This window comes from Bufo gargarizans, chromosome 4 (assembly GCF_014858855.1).
Source record: "Bufo gargarizans isolate SCDJY-AF-19 chromosome 4, ASM1485885v1, whole genome shotgun sequence".
Taxonomy (NCBI): Eukaryota; Metazoa; Chordata; class Amphibia; order Anura; family Bufonidae; genus Bufo; species Bufo gargarizans.
The window spans coordinates 189004892-189029711 of record NC_058083.1 but is presented as its reverse complement, the minus strand read 5'-3'; the positions used below and the strand labels follow the sequence as shown (position 1 = coordinate 189029711).

The 24820-nt window shown below is 43.5% G+C and overlaps 1 protein-coding gene across 3 annotated transcripts in view; it reads left to right on the top strand.

Moving 5' to 3' along the window:
• The first annotated feature begins 759 nt into the window (after positions 1–759).
• LOC122934424 (T-kininogen 1-like) overlaps positions 760–24820 on the top strand; it is a 150761-nt gene continuing 126700 nt past the window's right edge. For 2 of the 3 annotated variants that reach the window (XM_044289879.1, XM_044289878.1), the window contains exons 1-2: positions 761–1047; positions 15764–15871. In XM_044289879.1, coding sequence (XP_044145814.1) covers positions 862–1047; positions 15764–15871 — 294 coding nt within the window. In that variant the 5' untranslated portion in view covers positions 761–861. Of the gene's footprint in view, positions 1048–15763; positions 15872–24820 lie in introns of all 3 variants that reach the window. The other variant, XM_044289877.1, reaches the window with a different exon arrangement.

Sequence of the window (24820 nt, the reverse complement as noted above, 5' to 3'; positions counted from 1 at the left end):
GACCCCCATGATAGTCAATGGAGCCATTTTTAATGGCCGTTTAGACAGGAGTGCACACGTCTAACAGCTGGTAAAAATGGGTAAAAGTGCCTTCAAGGGAAAAAAGAAAAAATACTGCATCCACTTGCACACAAGGGAACATTTACTCTTCACTGGATGCAGCAGAATCGTCACATGTGAGGTCAGAATGCTAGAAGCATCAGGTCTTGCTCCCTCCAGTGCAGGTCAATGAGGTGCTTTTCGTTTTTTTTTGTACCCAGCAGAATGGAGGGCACATTTGGGTGGGCCTTATATATACTGGGGCCACTATATTATAAACACTGGGGGTACTATAGGGGGGGCATTATAGATACTGGGGGGCAATATTGTTGTTATTATTTATACTGGGGGCACTATGGGGGTGTATAAAATATACTCAGGGCACTGCAGGGGTTGGGATATCCCCCCCAAAAAAAATAATCAATAGCATTCATCCTTTTTCATGCTGTTTTTAAGGCCATATAAAACAAAAGCAAATTGCCCATTAAAATAATCGACAAACGGGCAGAAGATAAATGCACACGTGGATGCAGAATGTCCATGAAAAACTGACAGTGTGCCTCTTTTAAATGGCTGTTTGTCGTGTGAATGTAGCATAACATCCCCTCATGGGTTACACAGACAAGAACAGGTCTGTTGGTGCAAAGGTTGACAACTATTTACAAGGTGTAAGTTGGGAAATATTTATCATCGAAGTTCAAGACCTTGTTCTGGAATCGTAGAAGGTTATTTCTAAGTTCCCCACTACTGCCTGGACTACACATCCCTACAATCTTCTGATTAATCCCCTCTAATCACAGGTTAGGGGAATCAGTGTCAGTGATGAGGCTCCTGCCCATTCTTCTACTCTGCTGTCATTGTCTCCTAGGCTCTGCCACCGTTATTGATGCCGACTGTAATGACCAAACTGTGTTCAATGCGGTAGATGAGGCTCTGAAGTCCTTCAATAATGAAAAAGAAGATGGGAACCAGTTTATTTTATACAGAATTACCGACGCCAAAATAAAGGTTGGTAAATGTACCGGTAAATGATATTTTAACTGAAATTGATAATTTGTTATTACATCAATGGGGGTCATTTACTAAAAACTGGCATTTCACACAGCAGTCTAGGTAAAAAGCAAAAGATGCAACCAGTTTATTCGGAGGAGCAGGCCTGTTAATAAATGTATCACATCTGTGAGATCCGTGCATTAGAAAACTGATAGGAGTGACTTTTATTCCAAAAACAGGCGTAAAGCCTTTGCTAACGACCTGCATTGTGTTTATGACATGCACCAAACCCTTTTCCCATCATCATTCTTAGATTAGCATAGTAAACATCTGCATTTATAAAGAAGAATTGAATATAAATGTGCATGCATGCATATAAATGTTTGTCACATCACTGACTGCTAGAGGTCATGTATTATTATTGTTGCTACTATGTTCCTTCAGAATGATGGTTATTAACGATATTTCAGCTGTATTCGTTTTTTTCTTATAGAGAGCTGCAGCCTCCTCAAACAACTTATCGGCAGTTGTTCTGGGTGTAGCTCCCCAACCGATCAGATACTAGGTATAAAGAAAACCCTTTAAGCCTTTGCATCTGCAGACAGTTTAGGCCTTAAAACTTTGAATTAAATTTTTATATGATGTTCCTAATGCCCTAAAAAAAACAAAAAAACTTTTCCAATATACGTTATTTATTAATGTTTTATTTTTCTTATACTTGTACTTCCTTAAAGCGCACCATTCACTGTGCGCTTAAAACTCAGTTCTCCGTACACTGCTTACAAGTCAGAGGTGTATGGAGTACGGACTGTGAAATTTATGAATGAGCAGCAGCAGTGCAGGAAGTATGGGCAGGAGTGCACATTGCTGCTCCTGCCCATGCTCCCCGGAGGATTACGGTACTAACTCCTGGCATAGTACATGGGTACCCTGTACCCATGTACTATGCCAGGATTATCTGAGTTGAGCGGACTCCTGCCTGTGCCTGCTCCGCTAAGCTAAGAGAACTGCATGTCAGCTCTCTTAGCTTAGCGGAGCAGGCAGAAGCAGGAGCCCGCTCTGCTCAGCTAATCCTGGCATAGTACATGGTTACAGAGTAACCAGAGAGATCCAAAAATGTAGAGAAAATTTGATTAAAAATTAGCAATTTTTGAAATTAGAATTTCTCTGTTTTCAAGATGGAGAGTGCTACCACATAAAATAGTCATTACTTTACATTCACCATGTGGGTAATATATTAACCTGAAAAACACCTACATTAGGCGCATTTCAGGTGCAGATTGTGGCACAGCGGTTAGTTGCGCCTCAATCTGTGACTTCTCCCCGCTCAAACCAGGTCTAAAAAAGTGGGAATTGTGTGGGCGGGGAAGGGGACTGGCCGGTAGACCCATCTTATTCATCATTTTCTATACCTGGTTTAGGCATAAAAAATTGTCTAAATGTAAGACAGCAAGGAAGCTGGCTTACATTTAGAAGTGGCGCTAGATGAGCCGACGTTATGTAGGGGCTGGAGCCACTTCATAACTCTGGCTGATCCACCGCCAGCACAGGGGCTTTATTATAACTGGCGTCTAATATGCCAGTCTTAATAAATGACCCCCAATATGCCTACTTTATGTCGGCATCATTTTGTAAATGTCATTTCATTTTTTTAGGAATTTAGAAAGCTTAGAATTTTAGAAGCTATTTTTTAACCACCTCCCGTCCGCACGTTGACTATAAACGTCTGGCAGGTGGTTCTCTATTTCTGAATGGATGTTCCAGAACGTCAGTTCAGAAACTGCAGCTGCATGCTAATCGTGCAGCTGCTGATCGGGTTGCCTGCTCTCAGTGACAGCAGGGCAACCCAGAGAGAAGACAGGGACAGTGCCCAGGTGTCCCTGCCTTCTGGATCGCTGCATACACAGCGCTCACCGCTATGCGCTTTCTGTTCCGGCCCGACGGTCATGTGACCGTTAGGACCGGAGAGTGCAGGAGCTGTGTGAGGTCTTTGCGAGACCTCGATCAGCCCTGCACTGAGGCTGTACAGCCTCTCTCCAGTTACAGGAAAAATCAACAGTGAAAAAAAAAGAAAAAGAAAAAGTGAAGTAAATGTCCCCCAGAGGTCTTGTATGACCTTAACTGTTAAAAAAAAATTAAATAAAAAAAGGTTTCACATGTAAAAATAAAAAAATTACCCAAGTAAGGAATAAAAAGAAAATGTTAAAAATAGAAAAAATAAAATAAAATATTTGGTATTGCCGCGTCCGTGATGGTCGGCTCTATAAATATATGACATAATCGACCCAGTCCAATAAACACCATAAAAAAATAAAATAAATAACTGTCAAAAAAAGCCATTTTTGTCACCTTACATCACAAAAAGTGCAACACCAAAGGCGTATGTCCTACAAAATCTTACCAATAAAACCGTCACCTCATCCCACAAAAAATGAGCCCCTACATAAGAAAATCTCTTAAAAAAAAAAAAAAATATAGCTCTTAGAACATGGAGACACTAAAGCATCATGTTTTGGTTTAAAAAATGCTATTATTGCGTTAAAGTGAAATAAATAAAAAAGTATACATATTAGGTAAACCAGCTCTATAAAAATATCACATGACCTAACCCCTCGGGTGAACACCGTAAAAAAAAAAAAAAACTGTGTCAAAGCAAGCAATTATTATCACCTTACATCACAAAAAGTGCAACACCAAGTGATCAAAAAGGCGTATGTCCCACAAAATGGTACCAGTGAAACCGTCACCTCATCCCACAAAAAATGAGCCCCTACAAAATTTCTCGAAAAATAAAAAAAAACTATAGCTCTCAGAACATGGACACATTAAAACAGAATTTTTTTTGTTTCAAAAATGCTATTATTGTGTAAAACTTTAATTAATAAGAAAAAGTATACATATTAGGTATCGCCACCTCCGTAACAATCTGCTCTATAAAAATGTCACTTGACCAAACCCCTCAGGTGAACGCTGTAAAAATAAATAAATAAAATCTGTGCTAAAACAACCAATTTTGTGGTTACCTTGCCCCATAACGTGTTATAATGAATGATCAAATAAATCATATGTACCCAAAAATAGTACCAATAAAACTGGCACCTTATCTCCTAGTTTCCAAAATGGGATCACTTCTTGGGAGTTTCTACTGTAAGGGTGCATCAGGGGGCTTCAAATGGGACATGGCATCTAAAAACCATGTGGAGTTCCTTTTCTTCTGCGCCCTGCCGTGTGCCCATACAGCAGTTTATGACCACATGTGGGGTGTTTCTGTAAACCGCAGAATCTGAGTAATAAATATTGAGGGTTTTTTGGCTGTTAACCATCGATGTGTTAAAGAAAAAATTGGATTAAATTTGAAAATCTGCCCAAAAAGTGAAATTTAAAAATTTGATCTCCATTTTCCTATAATTCTTGTGGAACGCCTAAAGGGTTAACAAAGTTAGTAAAATCGGTTTTAAGTAACTTGAGGGGTGTAGTTTCTACAATGGGGTCATTTATGGGGGTATCCACTATGTAGTCCCCACAAAGTGACTTCAGACCTAAACTGGTCCTTAAAAAGTGGGTTTTGGCAATTTTCTTAAAAATTTGAAGAATTGCTTCTAAACTTCTAAGCCTTCTAACGTCCTAAAAAAATAAAATGACATTTCCAAAATGATGCCAACATAAAGTAGACATATGGGGAATATTAAGTAATAAATATTTTAGGAGGTATCACTTTCTGTTTTAAAAGCAGAGAAATAGAAATTTAGAAAATTTAGAATTTTTCTAAATGTTTGGTAAATTTGGGATTTTTTTCATAAATAAGGGTGAAATATATTGACTCAAATTTATGACTATCATGAAGTACAATGTGTCACGAGAAAACAATCTCTGAATGACTTGGATAAGTAAAGGCGTTCCAAAGTTATTACCACATAAAGTGAGATATGTCAGTTTTGCAAAATTAAAGGGGTTGTCCAGGTTCAGAGCTGAACCTGGACATCCCTCCATTTTCACCCCGGCAGCCCCCCTGACATGAGCATCGGAGCAGTTCATGCTCTGATGCTCTCCTTTGCCCTGCGCTAAATCGCGCAGGGCAAAGGCATTTTTCTGAGTTCCGGTGATGTACCGGGGCTCTCTATGGGGCTGACAGGCAGCCCGGTGACGTCACCGGCACTGATGGGCGGGATTTGGCTCTGCCCTAGCCAGTAAAACGGCTAGGGCAGAGCTAAAGCCCGCCCCTCAGAGCCGGTGACGTCACCGAACACACTGCCGGGCGGAAGTTACCGCCCGGCAGTGTGTTATTGAAAACACAAGAGCCTGTGCCCTGCGCGATCTAGCGCAGGGCACGGGAGCGCATCGGAGCATGAGATGCTCCGATGCCAGGCTCAGGAGGGCTGCCGGGGTGAAAATAAGGGTATGTCCGGGTTCAGCTCTGAACCCGGACAACCCCTTTAAGCTTGGTCAGGAAAGGGGGCAAATGGCCCAGGTGGGAAGTGGTTAAATGTTGAAGAAAATTTTCAAAACCCACTATAATAACTAATTCAGTTACTTATGAAGTCACCTTAAGGAGCTGACATAATAGAAATAACCCAATTTTAGAAACTACTGTACACCCTTCAAATTATTCAAAACTAATTTATGAAACTTTGTTAACCCTTTAGCTGTTATACAGGAATTAAAGGAAAGACCACTTACAGCACTGCCGGGGTCACATAGCATTGTATTGATTTATGATGCTATGTAACTCTTACAGTTCTGGGATGCATTGGATAACACTGACAGTATTATGTCAGTGTTATAAAATACATTCCAGACCTCTAAGTGTTTCATAGCATCATAAATCAATATAATGCTATGCGACCCCGGCAGTGCTGGAAGTTCAGGATGGGAGCTGTCTTATACTCACTGTCCGAGTCTGGAGTGTACAACTCACTCATCTAAAAGTGGCCAAAATGGAGATGAAGTTTAAACATTTATTTTTTTGTGTGCAGATTTTCCATTATAATTTTTTTTTCTGTAGCACAGCAAGGGTTAACAGCAAAACAAACCTCAATATTAATTACCCTGGTTCTGCAGTTTGCAGAAATACCCCTTATGTGGTCGTAAACTGCTGTATGGGCTCTCAGCAGGGCACAGAAGGAAAGGCGCGCAATATTGTTTTGGAGGGCAGTTTTTCCTGAAATGGTTTTTGGGCACCATATTGCATTTCAAGAGACCCTGAGATACCCCCACAGTGGAAACTCCCAAAAAATAACCTCATTTTGGAAACTAAACCCCTCAAGGAATTTATTGAGGAGTGCAATGAGTGCTATGACTCAATAGGTGTATCAAAGAATTTAGACACTTGACTGTGAAAATGAAAAAAATTTAATTTTTTACAATAAAATGTTGTTTTATACCCAAATGTTTAATTTTCACAAGGGGTAACAGAAGAAAATGAACCCCACAAGTTGTTATGCATTTTCCTGAATATGGCAACACCCCATATTTGGTCGTAGACTGCTGTTTGGGGACATGGTAGCATTCAGAATGGAAGGAGTCGTACCTGGATTTTTTTGCTGTAATCTTTTTTATTTATTTTATACACATATAGCGCTGAGATATTCCGCAGAGCTTTGCAGATATTAGCATCGGGCTGTCCCAAACGGGGCTCACAATCGAAGTTCCCTATCAGTATGTCTTTTGGAGTGTGGGAGGAAACCGGAGTATCGAGAGGAAACGCACGCAAACACAGGGACCCACACAGTCCACACTCCATGCAGATGTTGTCCTTGGTTGGAATCAAACCCAGGACCCCAGCGCTAACCACTAAGCTACCATGCTGCCCAATTAATATTTTTTTTGACTGATCTATGTGAGGCCTTTTTTTTTTTGTGGGACAAGATGTGGTTTTTATTGGTACCATTTTGGGGTACATATGACTTTTTCGATTACTTTATTTAATTTTTTCAGAGATGAGGTGTGCAATTCGTCATTGTTTAAAAAAAAAATTGTGGTTCTCCACGTGCTATATATGATATGACATTTATTTTATTTTTTAATCAATTATAAATGAGCAGATATGGGAAAAGCTATTTTTTTACAGGATTATTTTTTTACTATTTTTAAAATTTCTTTATTTTTTACATTTTTTTTTTTCAAGCCCCACTTGGATCTTGAAGATCCAGTGAGGCTGATGGTTGTACTATACTCTGCAATACTCATCTATTGCAGAGTATAGCACTGTCAGTTTTAGTGCTCATGTCATGTACACAGTGTGGGGATTCGCTCTGGTAGGCAGGTTAGCAGACACAATATAGAGGCAATGGACCAGGTTTTAAATCAATCTTCAGTGTTTATTCACACTCATACTACAGGGAGAGCAGAATTATTAGGCAAGTTGTATTTTTGAGGATTAATTTTATTATTGAACAACAACCATGTTCTCAATGAACCCAAAAAACTCATTAATATCAAAGCTGAATATTTTTGGAAGTAGTTTTTAGTTTGTTTTTAGTTTTAGCTATTTTAGGGGGATATCTGTGTGTGCAGGTGACTATTACTGTACATAATTATTAGGCAACTTAACAAAAAACAAATACAGGTCCTTTTAAAAAAAATTAGCATATTGTGATAAAGTTCATTATTTTCTGTAATGTACTGATAAACATTAGACTTTCATATATTTTAGATTTATTACACACCAACTGAAGTAGTTCAAGCCTTTTATTGTTTTAATATTGATGATTTTGGCATACAGCTCATGAAAACCCCAAATTCCTATCTAAAAAAATTAGCATATCATGAAAAGGTTCTCTAAACGAGCTATTAACCTAATCATCTGAATCAACTAATTAACTCTAAACACCTGCAAAAGATTCCTGAGGCTTTTAAAAACTCCCAGCCTGGTTCATTACTCAAAACCGCAATCATGGGTAAGACTGCCGACCTGACTGCTGTCCAGAAGGCCATCATTGACACCCTCAAGCAAGAGGGTAAGACACAGAAAGAAATTTCAGAACGAATAGGCTGTTCCCAGAGTGCTGTATCAAGGCACCTCAGTGGGAAGTCTGTGGGAAGGAAAAAGTGTGGCAGAAAACGCTGCACAACGAGAAGAGGTGACCGGACCCTGAGGAAGATTGTGGAGAAGGACTGACTCCAGACCTTGGGGGACCTGCGGAAGCAGTGGACTGAGTCTGGAGTAGAAACATCCAGAGCCACCGTGTACAGGCGTGTGCAGGAAATGGGCTACAGGTGCCGCATTCCCCAGGTCAAGCCACTTTTGAACCAGAAACAGCGGCAGAAGCGCCTGACCTGGGCTACAGAGAAGCAGCACTGGACTGTTGCTCAGTGGTCCAAAGTACTTTTTTCGGATGAAAGCAAATTTTGCATGTCATTCAGAAATCAAGGTGCCAGAGTCTGGAGGAAGACTGGGGAGAGGGAAATGCCCAAATGCCTGAAGTCCAGTGTCAAATACCCACAGTCAGTGATGGTCTGGGGTGCCATGTCAGCTGCTGGTGTTGGTCCACTGTGTTTTATCAAGGGCAGGGTCAATGCAGCTAGCTATCAGGAGATTTTGGAGCACTTCATGCTTCCATCTGCTGAAAAGCTTTATGGAGATGAAGATTTCATTTTTCAGCACGACCTGACACCTGCTCACAGTGCCAAAACCACTGGTAAATGGTTTACTGACCATGGTATTACTGTGCTCAATTGGCCTGCCAACTCTCCTGACATGAACCCCATAGAGAATCTGTGGGATATTGGGAAGAGAAAGTTGAGAGACACAAGACCCAACACTCTGGATGAGCTTAAGGCCGCTATCCTGGGCCTCCATAACACCTCAGCAGTGCCACAGGCTGATTGCCTCCATGCCACGCCGCATTGAAGCAGTCATTTCTGCAAAAGGATTCCCGACCAAGTATTGAGTACATAACTGAACATAATTATTTGAAGGTTGACTTTTTTTGTATTAAAAACACTTTTCTTTTATTGGTCGGATGAAATATGCTAATTTTTTAGATAGGAAATTTGGGTTTTCATGAGCTGTATGCCAAAATCATCAATATTAAAACAATAAAAGGCTTGAACTACTTCAGTTGGTGTGTAATGAATCTAAAATATATGAAAGTCTAATGTTTATCAGTACATTACAGAAAATAATGAACTTTATCACAATATGCTAATTTTTTTTAGAACGACCTGTATATACCCATTTCAATTATTTATTTTTACCAGTGAAACCAATATAACATCTCAACATTCACAAATATACATTTCTGACATTCAAAAACAAAACAAAAACAAATCAGTGACCAATATAGCCACCTTTCTTTGCAAGGACACTCAAAAGCCTGCCATCCATGGATTCTGTCAGTGTTTTGATCTGTTCACCATCAACATTGCGTGCAGCAGCAACCACAGCCTTCCAGACACTGTTCAGAGAGGTGTACTGTTTTCCCTCCTTGTAAATCTCACATTTGATGATGGACCACAGGTTCTCAATGGGGTTCAGATCAGGTGAACAAGGAGGCCATGTCATTAGATTTTCTTCTTTTATACCCTTTCTTGCCAGCCACGTTGTGGAGTACTTGGACGCATGTGATGGAGCATTGTCCTGCATGAAAATCATGTTTTTCTTACCTTGCAGACTTCTTCCTGTACCACTGCTTGAAGAAGGTGTCTTCCAGAAACTGGCAGTAGGACTGGGAGTTGAGCTTGACTCCATCCTCAACCCAAAAAGGCCCCACAAGCTCATCTTTGATGATACCAGCTCAAACCAGTACTCAGGTGCGTAGCTAAAGGCTCATGGGCCCTGGTGCAAGAGTTCAGCTTGGGCCCCCTTCCATCAGTGCTTTCTGGCCAGGGGCAGGGAAGCACATAACCTTCATGCTGCCTAAGGAAAAAATGTATCCCCCCCCCCCATGCCTAATTCTTGACCTAACCCCCTTCCCCCCAGTCAGAGGTGTAACTTGACCAGCATGCACTTTCTATGATACAGGTATCTTAGGCGACACAAGGGTCTTTGGGCCCCCTCAGGCTCCTGGGCCCGGTAGCGATCGCTACCTCTGCACCCCCTATAGCTACGCCCCTGCCAGTACTCCACCTCCACCTTGCTGGCGTCTGAGTCGGACTGGAGCTCTCTGCCCTTTACCAATCCAGCCATCTGGCCCATCAAGACTCACTCTCATTTCATCAGTCCATAAAACCTTAGAAAAATCAGTCTTGAGATATTTCTTGGCCCAGTCTTGACGTTTCAGCTTGTGTGTCTTGTTCAGTGGTGGTCGTCTTTCAGCCTTTCTTACCTTGGCCATGTCTCTGAGTATTGCACACCTTGTGCTTTTGGGCACTCCAGTGATGTTGTAGCTCTGAAATATGGCCAAACTGGTGGCAAATGTTATCTTGGCAGCTGCACGCTTGACTTTTCTCAGTTCATGGGCAGTTATTTTGCGCCTTGGTTTTTCCACACGCTTCTTGCGACCCTGTTGACTATTTTGAATGAAACGCTTGATTGTTCGATGATCACGCTTCAGAAGCTTTGCAATTTTTAGAGTGCTGCATCCCTCTGCAAGATATCTCACTATTTTTGACTTTTCTGAGCCTGTCAAGTCCTTCTTTTGACCCATTTTGCCAAAGGAAAGGAAGTTGCCTAATAATTATGCACACCTGATATAGGGTGTTGATGTCATTAGACCACACCCCTTCTCATTACAGAGATGCACATCACCTAATATGCTTAATTGGTAGTAGGCTTTCGAGCCTATACAGCTTGGAGTAAGACAACATGCATAAAGAGAATGATGTGGTCAAAATACTCATTTGCCTAATAATTCTGCACGTAGTGTATAACAGAACAGTCTCTTTTCAGGCTTGGTGCTTGTTCACACAGAAAAAAAACAAAAGAACATTCATCTGGTATCCTGGGTGTTAGTTCACACCCGGCTGAATGCTCAGCCTCAGAAAGTCCACTTGCAGGCTGTAAGGCAGCCTGCTTGCCTGATACATGGCCTTCAGACCTCAGCACAGAGAGCTCCCAAAACCACAGCGTCTCCACAGCTTCACTGTGAAGTGGAGGATAATCCACTCAGCTGAGACTGCTGGCTGGGTTTTTATATCCCAGGCAAAACCCATCCTGGAGCGTGGGGAGCAGCCACCCACCCTGAACTTTGGCTGCTCACAATAAGAGACGGTCCAGATCGGCTCTACAGCCATACTAACTAACAAATAGTGTCAGTCAGCACTAACTGCCGCTGACACTTAAAATTACCGCTCTTACCTCACCGAGGCCAGGAATCTCGGTGACACATACCTTCCGTCAATGACGGACCCTTGCACCTTCCTACATACCTCCCCCTTTGTTCAACCATGAGGAGGTAAACACTTGCCAGACAGTGTACGTGGGACAGGGCATCTGTGTTTCCCTGTAACCTGCCTGCCCTATGTCCCACGGAAAACTTAAAGTTTTGTAAAGACAAGAACCACCTGGTGTCCGAGCATTTCTCTCTTTAGCTTGGCTCATCCATTTGAGAGGGGAGTGGTCGGTCACCAGACAGAACTTTATCCCCAGCATATAATAGAGGAGAGACTCGAGTGCCCACTTGATGGCCAGGCACTCTCTCCACTATACTGTACCTAGTCTCGGCTGGAGTGAGCTTACGGCTGAGGAAGACAACGGGATGCTCCTCCCCGTTGACTTCCTGAGACAGTACAGCACCAAGGCCTACTTCGGAGGCATAGGTCTGTATCATAAACTCCCTTTTGAAGTCAGGCGTTACCAAAACCGAGGACCCACACAGGGCCAACTTCAAAGCGGAGAAAGCCTCTTCCGCCTGGTCATTCCAGCGGATAACCACGGACTTCTGTCCCTTCAAGATCCTTGTCAATGGAGCTGCTAAAATGGCAAAATGGGGAACGAACCTCATATAATAGCTCACCATTCCCAGGAATTACTTTACTTGCCGAGAGGTGACAGGTCGGGGCCAATTCCTTATCGCCTCTATTTTGTTTGCTTGGGGTTTGATGACTCCATGCCCAATGACATACCCTAGGTATTTGGTCTCCTCTAACCCTATCCCACATTTTTTGGGGTTAGCTGTTAGACAAGCCTTTCGAAGGGAGTCCACTACGGCCTGTACTTTGGGCAGGTGACTTTCCCAGTTGGTGCTGTGAATGACAATATCTTCCAGATAAGACGAGGCGTATCGCCGATGTGGACGAAGCACAATGTCCATTAGACGTTGAAAAGTGGCAGGGGCGCCATACAGGCCGAAGGGTAACACCTTATATTGGTACAGCCCCTCTGGCGTAATGAAGGCAGTTTTCTCTTTCGCAGCCTCCGTCAAGGGTACTTTGGTGAGGTCCAAAACAGAAAAATACCGGGCTTGGCCTAACCTTTAAATAAGCTCACCCACCCAAGGCATGGGATATGCATCGAATTTAAATATTTCGTTCAGCTTACGAAAATCATTACAAAACCATAACATCCCGTCCTGTTTGGGTATTAAGACTATAGGACTGACTCCTCGATAATGTCTAGCCGCAGCAAGAGCTGCACTTCCTCCGAGATGGCTTGTCGCCGAGCCTCGGGTACCCGGTATGGCTTTAACCGGACTTTTGCCTGAGGCTCAGTGACAATGTCATGCTGGATTGCGTGATTCAGTGTTCTGACTAACGAACTCCCTGGTCTCCTGAGCCTGTTTAGAGGACAGGCTGTCAGAAATTTTTACTGTGGCAACCGCCTCCCTTGCATCAAACATAGGAGCCGGAACCTCTTCCCCTACAAAACCCGGCTGCGGGCTGTCTTCAGTACAGGTCCCCCTATCTTTCCAAGGTTTAAGTAAATTAATATGGTAAACCTGCTCTGGCTTCCGCTGCCCTGGCTGGTGTACCTTTTAATTTACCTCTCCAACTCTCTCGAGTACCTCATAGGACCCCTGCCATCTAGCCAGGAACTTACTTTCCATGGTCGGTACCAGAACCAAAACCCAGTCACCAGGGTTAAAGTTCCGGACCCGAGCCTGCCGATTATAAATCCGACTCTGGGCACGCTGAGCGGCCTCCATATGCTCCCTGACAAAAGGTAAAACGGTCTCTATCCACTGTTGCATCTTGACAACATACTCCAGGACATTTTTATGCGGAGTGGGTTGCTGTTCACACGCCTCTTTGGCCACATCCAACAGACCATGAAGATGTCTGCCATAAAGCAATTCGAAGGGCGAGAACCCAGTAGAAGCCTGAGGTACCTCTCGCACTGCGAACATGAGATAGGGCAGAAGAAGGTCCCAATCCTTCCCATCTTTAGACACCACCCTTTTTAACATAGTTTTTAGAGGTTTTTTTTAAACCTTTTTACCAGACTGTCTGATATGCAGCAACTTACAGAGCTCCCTCATGACCTTGGACATAAAAGGGGTCCCCTGGTCAATCAGAACCTCTTTAGGTAGCCCCACTCCATTAGCTCCTTAGCTATAAGCTTCGCTGATGTATGTCGCAGTGGCACTGCCTCCGGGTACCGAGTGGCATAGTCCAGGACAACCAAGATGTGTTGGTGTCCTCTAGCAGACTTCGGTACTGGGTCTACGAGGTCCATAGCGATTCGCTCAAACGGCACCTCGATGATCGGGAGAGGTACCAAAGGACTGCGAAAAAGGTGTTGGGAGCTTGTTGCCTGGCAGGTCGGGCAAGATTTACCGAATTCTTCCACCTCCCTAAACACACTGGACCAATAAAACCGTTGTAGTATCCGGTCCTGTATCTTCTGCATTCCCAGATGACCCCCGAGTTTGCGATAAGCCTGGGGCACCACCAACTGTTCAATGGATTCACCTCGCAGCTGGTTTACCCGGTACAACATCTCCTGATGAACCACAAAACGGGGGGAACACCGACTCTGCCCCTGGTTGTTGTGGTTAATACATTTTCCCAGGCTCGGGATAGGGTTGGGTGGTACCAAAATTATCCCCGGAGACATTGAGGTCTGCCAATTCCGGACCCGGGGGCAAATCCTCCACGTCTCCCACCATCACACTTAGTGGGGTTATCTACCCCCTCTTCCACCAAAGTGGGGGTCACCCCTACCACTGGCCCTTCAGACTCAGGTTCCCAGGGTGCTGGTCTCCCCCCTGAGCTGTGCCACTCTGCTAGGGTCACATCTGTCTCACGGGTATCAGTAACTTTCGTATCCGGCCATAGTGTCGGGTAACCGGGGAAGTCTCTCCCAATTATTAGTTCATAGTGCAACTTTGTGGCGACAGCCACCTCATGAGTTCACGTGCCGGCCACCACGGATAGTGACACCAGGGCGGTGGGATAGTCCTTTAAGTCTCCATGGATGCACACTATGCCTACTTTTCGGGCAGTATACTCAGCGGGCCAGGAATCTTGGTGACACATACATTTGTCAATGACGGACCCTTGCACCTTCCTACAATGGCCATATGCATTTTTGTATTTCTGTCCACAAATTGATACGCAAAACATGGATACCGGCTGTGTTCGTTCCGCATTTTGCCATCTATAGAAATGTCATATCCTTGTCCATAAAACGGACAAGAATAGAACATGTTCTATTTTTTTGCGGGTCCACGGAATGCACATACAGATGCGGACGGCGTCTTTTGCGGCCCCATTAAATTAAACGGGTCCGCATCCAATCTGCATTGGATACGGACAAAAACAATTGTCATGTGCATGAGCCCTTACACTGACATTAAGCCTGATCAGACCCTGGCTCTGGGCAGGATCTGTTAGACTTTGGTACATGGCAAGCCTGGATGACTTTGTAAGCGGCGGCCTGATGGGGGCTCCCTCTGTTAACCCGTTACATCAGTGGTCGCTACTGACCGTGGCATGTAAAGGGTTAAATGGCTGGCACCAACCTCGGCCGTTGTTGCAAAGTGTCAGCTGTATGTTACAGCTGACACCTGCAGCTGAAGGCGGTGGCTCCATTCCTGAGTTGTTGCCATCTACATACAATACAGCCACACAGAACGGGGACTTCACGGAGGGCTGCAGGGAGCATCGTGGGAGAATGGGGGCTTCAGAGGTATACCTGATTTCAGGCTCTGATCTCCAGAGTGGAGATGAGAGTCTGAAACAGGAAGAATTAGAGCAGCTACTCTCTGATTGGTTAGTCTGTACAGACTAACCAATCAGAGCGATTGCCAGCAAGGGACCACTCTGATTGCAGAGACTCCGGGGCTGTGACACTTTATAGAGTCACAGCCCCAGCTAAGGCTTAGTTCACATCGCGTTTTACTCATCCGTTTGACATATATTTTGGGGGAAAAAGTAGAGTAGAGTCCGGTAAAAAAAAAAAAAATTATATGTTTTTTTTTTACAATGGAACTCTATGGTGACAGATGCCACTGTATGGCATCAGTCTGAGGTATCCAATTAACGTATAGGAAAAACGTGATGTGAGCCTAGCCTAATAGTTTGGACGAAGCTGTACTGTACATCTGATTTCAGCAAGTTACATGCAATCTGGATGTACAGTTTTGTTCATGTGCAGTAAGGGGTTAAACAACTTCCCCAGTTGACCACTTTTGGAGAACTTCATACTTGACCAATTGCTTATTGTACTTGTCACTTGCTCTCTGGTTTGTTTTATAACACAGATGGTGTCTACCTGCTCACGGCCATGTCTCTTACTCTAGGTCTTAGGAGATAAGATAATAATAATATGCACATTTTAAAAATGATAAATGAATATCAACGTTTAATATGAAATGTTATTTTTACACCTTAAATTTCCCTTTCCTTTAAGAATGAAGGAGATGGTCAAATTCATCATTTTGTTGAGTATGAAACATATGAAAGTTCCTGTGAAGTGAAGAGCGGCAAATCATGGCAGGAGTGTGCTCCAACTTATGCAGTAAGCTTCTGTTGTGTTTTCTGTGTTCCATGTAGAGGTTAAAGGGGTTGCCCGCTTTCTGGCTACTGTTGATCAATGTGTTTGTAAGAAGATTATATGGCACTTACTAACATAGTCATGTGACCGGGCTGATCCCCTCCCTGCGATGTCTCCTTCATTCAAATATTTTTGAATGGAGGAACCATCACATAGAGGTGATTTGCCTGGTCCCATGACCCTCCATCAGCGGCCATCTTATGGACCTCTGTGTGTGGACAGCACAAAAGACTTTGTAAACTAGTGGGCATACCTTATGAAATATAGAAAATGGTGCAGAATTTTAACAAAGACTATATTAGTAAGTGCCATATAATCATCCCACAAACACATCGGGGCACATTTACTAAAGTGTTTGCACCTTTTTTCAGTCAAAGTAAAGCTGTTCTAGACAGTCTTATTTTTTTATTCACATTTATTATTGAAATTGTGCCTGTTTTTTTTTCTTTTGGGGGGGGGGGGGGGTTGTGCCTCGTTCGCCTATTTACATTTTTTTAGACTTATTGAGAAGTTTTCTAACTTTTGTGACTTTTTGTGATCTTTTTTATGTAGGGTCGCCTTTTTTTGCACCTAAATTTGTCGCAAAAACTGTTCTACTCTACCTCAGGGCTAGCATACTTTTCTTCGTCTGTTTTTAGTGGTGAGTTGCAACTATTCTTGCATAAAAAAATCGCAGCTTCCTGAAGGCATGCAATTCCCCCCCCCCCCCCAGTCTAAGTGAATATGAACCAGTTTGTGCGACTTTTAATAAATGCTCAGCAAAACAAACACAGCCTAATTAAATACGCCTGTCTAATTTTATGGCCCAAAAACAGGCGAGTTTGAAAAAAGTGGCCAATTGTTACTAGAACCCCTTTAATCCCTCTTTCTGGTCGTGTGCACCTGTAATTGTCTTGGGCTCATAAGGTCAGCTATATGTTCATAAAAGTTGCAATTAATATACTCCTAAAAATTCATATCCTGTGTTAAAAGTTCATGAATCAGAATCCATATGCTGTATTAAAAAATTCCTTTGAAAATTTGCCACATCAATTGGCGATGTAAAACAGTATTAAATTGTTATGCAGTTCATTTGATGTTCAATGTGCTGTATACCAATACTGGTACGGATATACAGGGTAATGTTATTTCCAGGGATGATATATGCAGTATATTGATGGTACTTACTGCGTTAGTCCACTCTTTTTGTATCCCTGACCGTAATGGCGTCCCACTACAGATCAGGTCACTCACCCCTCTTCTTATGCGCTATGGCGTATATCGCTCCACAATTCGTCCCGATGTCAGTTTCCACGTTTATTCAATGGCGTTCTTCCTGCTTGTATTCAGCGCTCCACGTGTAGTGTCACGTGATCGGAGCTTAGAAAAGTTGTCACGTGATCTATGCTTAGTTCCAGAGGCGGTACAAACCTCTGTTACGGGCAATCACTCGCAGGTACTGTGCGCAGTTTTTTTCGAGACAGTCCTTGTGGAGTACTGACAATGACTTTTTGAGATGCTGTACAGTTTCTTCTTAATGCTGGGATCTCATCCGCTATCGCTATCGGGACGAATTGTGGAGCGATATACGCCATAGCGCATAAGAAGAGGGGTGAGTGACCTGATCCGTAGTGGGACGCCATTACGGTCAGGGATACAAAAAGAGTGGACTAACGCAGTAAGTACCATCAATATACTGCATATATCATCCCTGGAAATAACATTACCCCGTATATCCGTACCAGTATTGGTATACAGCACATTGAACATCAAATGAACTGCATAACAATTTAATACTGTTTTACATCGCCAATTGATGTGGCAAATTTTTCAAAATAATTTTTTAATACAGCATATGGATTCTGATTCATGAACTTTTAACACAGGATATGAATTTTTAGGAGTATATTAATTGCAACTTTTATGAGTATATCAATTGCCATTTTTCTACAATTTTATTGAGTTATATATATGAATATTGTATAATGTTATTAAATAAATGTGTTGTACCCTACATGTAGCTACAGGTATTGAGTGCCCACTATATACTATATAACTATTTAATTCTCTTGTGTGGTTGGGGTGAACCGCATTTAGTGTGAGCACCTGTTCATGATATCAGGAGGGGTGAGCTACTATATATATACGAATCAGCTATATGTTCAGTCTGTGTATCCTACCCCTTGGCTGAGTAACAGCAATAGTTCCTGTATCTGCTTCTATTCCTCTGTTCTCTGTCCAGTCCTTACCAGTCTGTATGTCTGATCTGTGTCTGCCCTTACCCTGTCTGTGTACCTGCCGTGGTCTATCTGTACCTTGCTTGTTTGGTCTCAATTCAGTTCTGTTCATGTTTTGTCATCTAGTCTGGTGTTTCTGCTCTTGTTCCAGTCTGCATGTTGTGGTGTTCCAGAGACCTGTGTTTTAGGCCAAGTTCACACGAACGTATGGCTTTTATAGTTTTTTGCGGTCCGTTTTTCACGGATCCTTTATTCCGTCTTTGAGTTCCGTTGTGTTTCCGTTCTGTTTTTCCGTTCCGTTTTTCAGTATGGCATATACAGTATACAGTAATTACATAGAAAAATTGGGCTGGGCAAAACATATTCAATAGATGGTTCCGCAAAAACGGAACGGATATGGAAGACATACGGATGCATTGCCGTATGTGTTCCTTTTTTTTGTGGACTCATTGACTTGAAAGGAGCCATGGAACGTGATTTGCGGGGAATAATAGGACATGTTCTATCTTTCTACGGAACGGAAATACAGAAACGGAATGCTTACGGAACACATTCCGTTTTTAATGCTGAACCATTGAAATAAATGGTTCCGTATACGTAACACAAAAAAAGGCCCGTACACTCGCAAAAAAAAGATCGTGTGAACTAGGCCTTAGTCTTAGTTCCTGTTCAAACTGTGCCTGTGGTTTTATGCGTTTCCTGATTCTACCGATGTTCCTGAGTCCTAGGGTCAGCTACCATATACACTGGGACCATCCCAGGAGGTAGTGGTTTGGTCGCTAACCCGCGGCGAGGTCCACATCCCTGTATAGGGGTTAAAGGTTGAATACCAGGGTGGCGCCACAATAATGCCCTTAGGGTTTGGCCCAATATTAAACTGGTTACCTGGCACAGTAGTTCCACATTACCACTGATCTGTCTTGATCTGTAATCAGTGGATCCATAGCAGTTATGTATATATAGGTGATATCTGTCATTCTAAGGCGACATGCACACGACCGTATGTGTTTTGTTTCGCAAAAAAAAAAAGGATGACATCTGTATGACATCCTTCTTTTTTTTTTTTTTTGCGGATCCATTGTAACAATGCCTAAAAACGGACAAGAATAGGAAATGTTCCATTTTTTTTTGCGGGGCTACGGAATGGACATACTGATGCGGACAGCACACTTTTTTTGCGGACTCATTGAAATGAATGGATCCGCCTCTTATCCGCAAAAAGAAAACGGAACGGACTCGGAAACAAAGCGTTCATGTGCATGTAGCCGAATCCTGTCTGTATTGATAAGGAGATCACTGAATTGAAGCAATCTGTGCAGACCAATAAGTGGCACTTATTATAAGGTCTACTGGGCAGAGCAAAAACTGTGTCACTTTAGGATTTGTTGTAAGCATAGATAGTGACATGGAAAATTAAAAATAATGTTACCAAGATTTATTTAAAACTATTTTTAAACATAAAAACTTTATTTAGATAATAGGTCATTGTCCGATGACACATTCCCATTTAGGGTCCATTCACACGTCCGTTGTTTCTTTCCTGATCTGTTCCGTTTTTTGCGGAACAGATCTGGACCAGATCTGGACCCATTCATTTTCAATGGGTCCTGAAAAAAATCAGACATTGTCCTGATTTTTTTCAGGACCCATTGAAAATTAATGGGTCCAGATCTGGTCCAGATCTGTTCCGCAAAAAACTGAACAGATCAGGAAAGAAACAACGGACGTGTGAATGGACCCTAAGACTGAAACAAATACACCATTCACATTAGAATGTGTTATGTAACGTTTTATTTTTTTATTTTTTAATAGTCTTTATTTATAGAAGACATTTTAAATGTGAAAGAACATCTCAAATCCCAAAGGGATACATAGACAAAGACAACTGAACAACAAATCCAAATTCCAGTACTCATACAAAGATCAATGGTCGGGAAAAAGAGCATTGTAAAACAATGACTTTGTGTTGATAAACCATTGAGCAGTCCCGTTATAGTTAAGGTATATTGACGAGTACAAGACTAGACAACCATTCACACACGCATTCATACAACCTGGAGTTCCGAATTCCCGTACTTAAAATCAGATAGTACACTGTGCACAAAGCCACAGTCCACAAATCTGGTCAAACCTATCAAGAGTCCCCCTTGCTGCAAAAGTGAGTTTGTACAACTGCAGGTCAGAATTTGTCAGTTGAATCCACGTACCTAGGGTAGGGGTCTTTGGTGGTTTCCAATTCAAAAGGATTGTTTTCCTCCCGTAGAACATGAGTAGGCAGAGTAGCTTCCTTCCATATTTGGTAGGTACTATTTCCGAAACCAATCCCAACAGGCAGACTATAGGGGAGAGTATCCCCGGAGCACCAACTTTGAGGAGACAAAATCACAAATCTCACTCCAGTACCGCCGCACCACAGGACAAGACCATACCAAATGATATAAGGATCCTCTCGGCTCTCCACACCTGGTGCAAGAAGGGTCTGGGAGCCTACGCATATGATGCAGACGCACTGGAGTGAGATAAACCCTATGTAACCACTTAAGCTAGATGAGCTGATCACGAGTGCTTATCACCGTGTTCTTTCATACAGAGCTCAATTCCTCCAGGTGAGACGCCTTCCAGGTCTGGGATATCAACCCTCCAACGCTCGAAGGAGCAACAGAGCGGTGAATCCTGCATTTTCATCATTTCAACATAAAACGATAAAATAGGTTTATACGGTTGCTTCAACCGAGCCACCGATTCAATGGGGCCACATTTTAAAGACAAGGAGAAGGATTTAAATTGGGTCTCACAGGCGTGCCTCAGCTGGAGATACTGATAGAAACATGTATGAGGCAATTTGTATTCCCTGTGAAGGCTCTCAAATGAGCAGAAGACCCCATCCACATATAATTGAGTAAGGTACTTCACACCCCTTTGAGGCCAAAATTCATATTCAGATAAGTGAAACAGTTCTTGCAACTGCTTGTTGCGTCACAATGGAATATATCGGGACTAGGTATCGCCTCCCTCTTCCTCGATGTGTGTCACCACGAATTGTTTCCAGGCCATCACCACCACAGCCATAGCTTCAGTGTAGTGCAGGACTGAATCCCCCCCCCCCCCCCCCGGTATACCAAGTTGGCTAATGCCTCATAAGAGCCCACAAGAGCCGCTTCTAATACCACTGCAGGATTATTGGTATCTGCCCTAATCCACCAACAGGCATACACTAGTTGGGCGGCGATGTAGTACACATACATGTCTGGTAGTCTCAACCCCCTCTGGTTATATAGCGCTTTCAGGGATTTCCTAGCAATGCGCGGGGACTGTTGGTTTCACAAAAAGGGGGAGAAAATCTTATCTAGAGGATCAAAGTGAGTGCGAGGGATCCTTATGGGAGCTGCTCTGTAAAGATAAAGAAGTTTCGGTAGTAAGGCCATTTTGATCATATTCGTTCTACCTATTAACGTCAGCGGTAAATTTTCCCAAGCTTACAATTTACGAGTAATATACTCCATAGTGGGGACTACATTAAGCCGATAGAACTGTCTAGGGTCTCTGTGTATCTTAATCCCCCCCAAAAAATAACTCTACAATGTAACTTGTGAAGGCGTAGAATTATTTTACGCCGGAAATGTAGGCATGCACTAAAGGGGTTCTTCAAAATAATTAAAAATCTTAGATATGCCTCTAAATGGTCAAAAATAAAAAAATTATGTTTATACTTACCTTTCTCGAGTGGCGTTCTCTGCAGTGCTGGTGTCATCTACCTGAGAACCAGTGATTGTCTGCAGCCAGGGCCGGCTCCAGGTTCACGATTAGATTAGTGGCCCTTCAAACAATATAATGACCCCTAGTGGCCCCATACACAGTATAATAACCCCACAGTGGCCCTCTATTCAGAATAATGACCCCCAGTCGCCCCCCATTCAGGATAATGACCCCCAGTGGCCCCCACACTGGGTGTTATACTGTATGGAGGGGGCAATGGGGGTCATTATACTGAATGGAGGGTCATTGGGGATCTTTATACTAAATGGGAGGCATTATACTGTGTAAGGGGCCCTCACAGTGTAATGATCCCCCAGTGGCCCCCTCATATACCTATCATTGCTGGAGTGCAGGGGAGCCAGCGGTCCTGTCATTCACTAACCGCAGCTCAGCTTCCTGCGCTCCTTCTCTCCTCCGGCACGCAGCAGCAGTGAGACACACGTCATGACATTGTCGCTGGATTGGGCCTGGAGGAGAGGAGGAGCTCTGCAGTGATGTAGCTAGAACTGACTGGGCCCCACAGCAAATTTTTGTAATTTTTTTACAATGGAACTCTATGGTGAACGGACGCCACTGTACGGCATCAGACTGAGGCATCTGTTAATATATACATTTTTGGTATACATTAAACGGATGGCAAAAATGTGATGTGAACCCAGCCTTAGTGTCAGAATAAGCACCAGTACACAGCGGAGCAGTGTGGCGGAGAGGGGAGGCTGCCATGTACTGACAGAGTGCTGCCTGGTCCTGGTGGTCAGGGGTGAGGACTGTGTCTCCCATGGATCATTTTGGGAAATACAGGGCACAGTATATTACACTAGAATCTATATAATATAAAGATATTAGCCCTACTCGCGAATAATGATGCAATTAGGTGGCCATTTATTAAATAGAAATACGTCTATATTAGGCGTATTTCTGACACAGATTGTGGCGCAAAGGTCCTTAGCACCGTAATCTGCAACTTTTCCCCACTCATGCCAGGTCTAAAAAAGGTGGCGTGGACAGGGAAGGGGGTACAGTAATCGCCATACAGTTATTGGATACCACCGCCATACAGTGACCGGATAACACCTCTGTACAGTGACCGGATAACACCTCTGTACAGTGACCGGATAACACCTCTGTACACTGTACACTGACCGGATAACACCGCCATACACTGACCAAATAAAAGGGTATAAGGGGGCACTGTACAGGGTGTAGTAAGAGGGCACAATGCAGGGTATAAGGGGGCACAGTACGGGGTGGGGGCACAGTCACATGACCCTGTGACGTTAGAAGGTCCTTATGGTTAATGTGGTTCAGATGCCACCATAATGAGAGGCAGAGGAGTGAGACAGGGGCCCGGGGCCCTGGATGGACAGGAGGGGTGGACACAGCAAGTAGGTGGAAGGGGCTCTGTGGGGGATTCATTCAAGAAGTAGTGGCAGGAGGTCTGTGTAGGGCAGCAATGTGAGATAGGAGGGTGGAACAGGAGCTCTGGATACATGAGGGAGGAAAGGAGACAGCAGAAGCTCCATGAGGATGAGATAGGACAGGATATGAAGGGGGATGCAGGTGTCATGGAGGCAAACTGCTTAATGAGGCAGTAAGACAACTAAATAGCATTGAAGCTGCTGGTCTACAGCATCCAGCAGCAGCTGGGAGAGTTCCTTGATGCCCACCCCCTCCTGTCCCACAGAAAAGAGACAGTCACACTGCAGACTCACAGACTGTGTTCACACTTCTGTTCCAGCCCTGCGGTCTCTCTCCTCAGGCAGCACATCTTGTGTAGAGGGGGCATGTCTGAAGCTCTGCACCAGCCGGCCTCAGAGTGCCCACCAGAGGGGTACTGGGTAAGTGAAATGACAGCAGTGTCATTTATGGAAGTGCTCATTGCAGCTCAGTGGGCCCCCCCCCCCCCAGAAGCAGGGCACCCTGGCACTTGCCGGGTATGCCGGGTGCTGACGCCGGCCCTGTCTGTAGCGGTCAAGTGTCGTTTACCAGTCCATCACCGCTAAAGTTCAGAAACAACCAGAGGCAGGAGGACCAGACAAGATCCACAGAGAACAGCGCTGGAGTAAGAGTTGAGTATAACACCTTTGGATAGGTCATCAGTATTTGATCAGTGGGGATCTGACACCCGGGACCACCTGATCAGCTAATTGAAAAGGCACCGGCACTCCACGGCCTTCTCTTTGCTTACCAAGCACAATGCCATACATTGTATAGTGGCTGTGCTTGGCATCACAGCTCAGCCCCATTCACTTAAATGCGTCTGAGCTGCTCCTAGGCTACATAACTGATGAACATGTTGTCACTGGTCATAGGAGCACCGATGCCTCCTCAAACACCCGACAGCGGGGTCCCCGCTGTTGGGCTCCCACTGATCAGATAATCATGATCTATCCAGAGGATAGGTCATCAGTTATAAAATCTTGGAAAAGCCTTTTAATGGAAATGTGTCATCAAATATTTTATCCGCAAACTAAAACCAGATACAATTATGTTTTTTTCTAATGTTTTTATTTTCCAATTGCAGATTTATTTATTTATCCTATTACTGAACATGAGTATGGGGGCAGCCATCTTGCCTAAAATGTTCTTAACTGCATTTAGAAAGCATTAAGAACATTTCTTTACAGCAGCCCCCTGGGCCATAGGCACAATGGACAGGAGAGGACCTCATTGACTTACATGGGAGAGTTTTCTAGGCCAAGACATTCCTGTCCTGTGAAAAAGGGCCGGGTCAAAAGGGCATGGTCAATGGGCGGAATCAAGGGGTGGCAAAAATCGTTGCAACAGCCCTGGATGGAGGGCAAGTATCGAGGTAAAGAAGAAAGATAACAAACCTACTTAATTTCCCTAAATAGGTTTAGATATTTACTCAAAGCAATTATGAAATTGCTGGGTCCCCCATCAAAAAAGTTACTTAATATATTATATGTACTGCAAAATA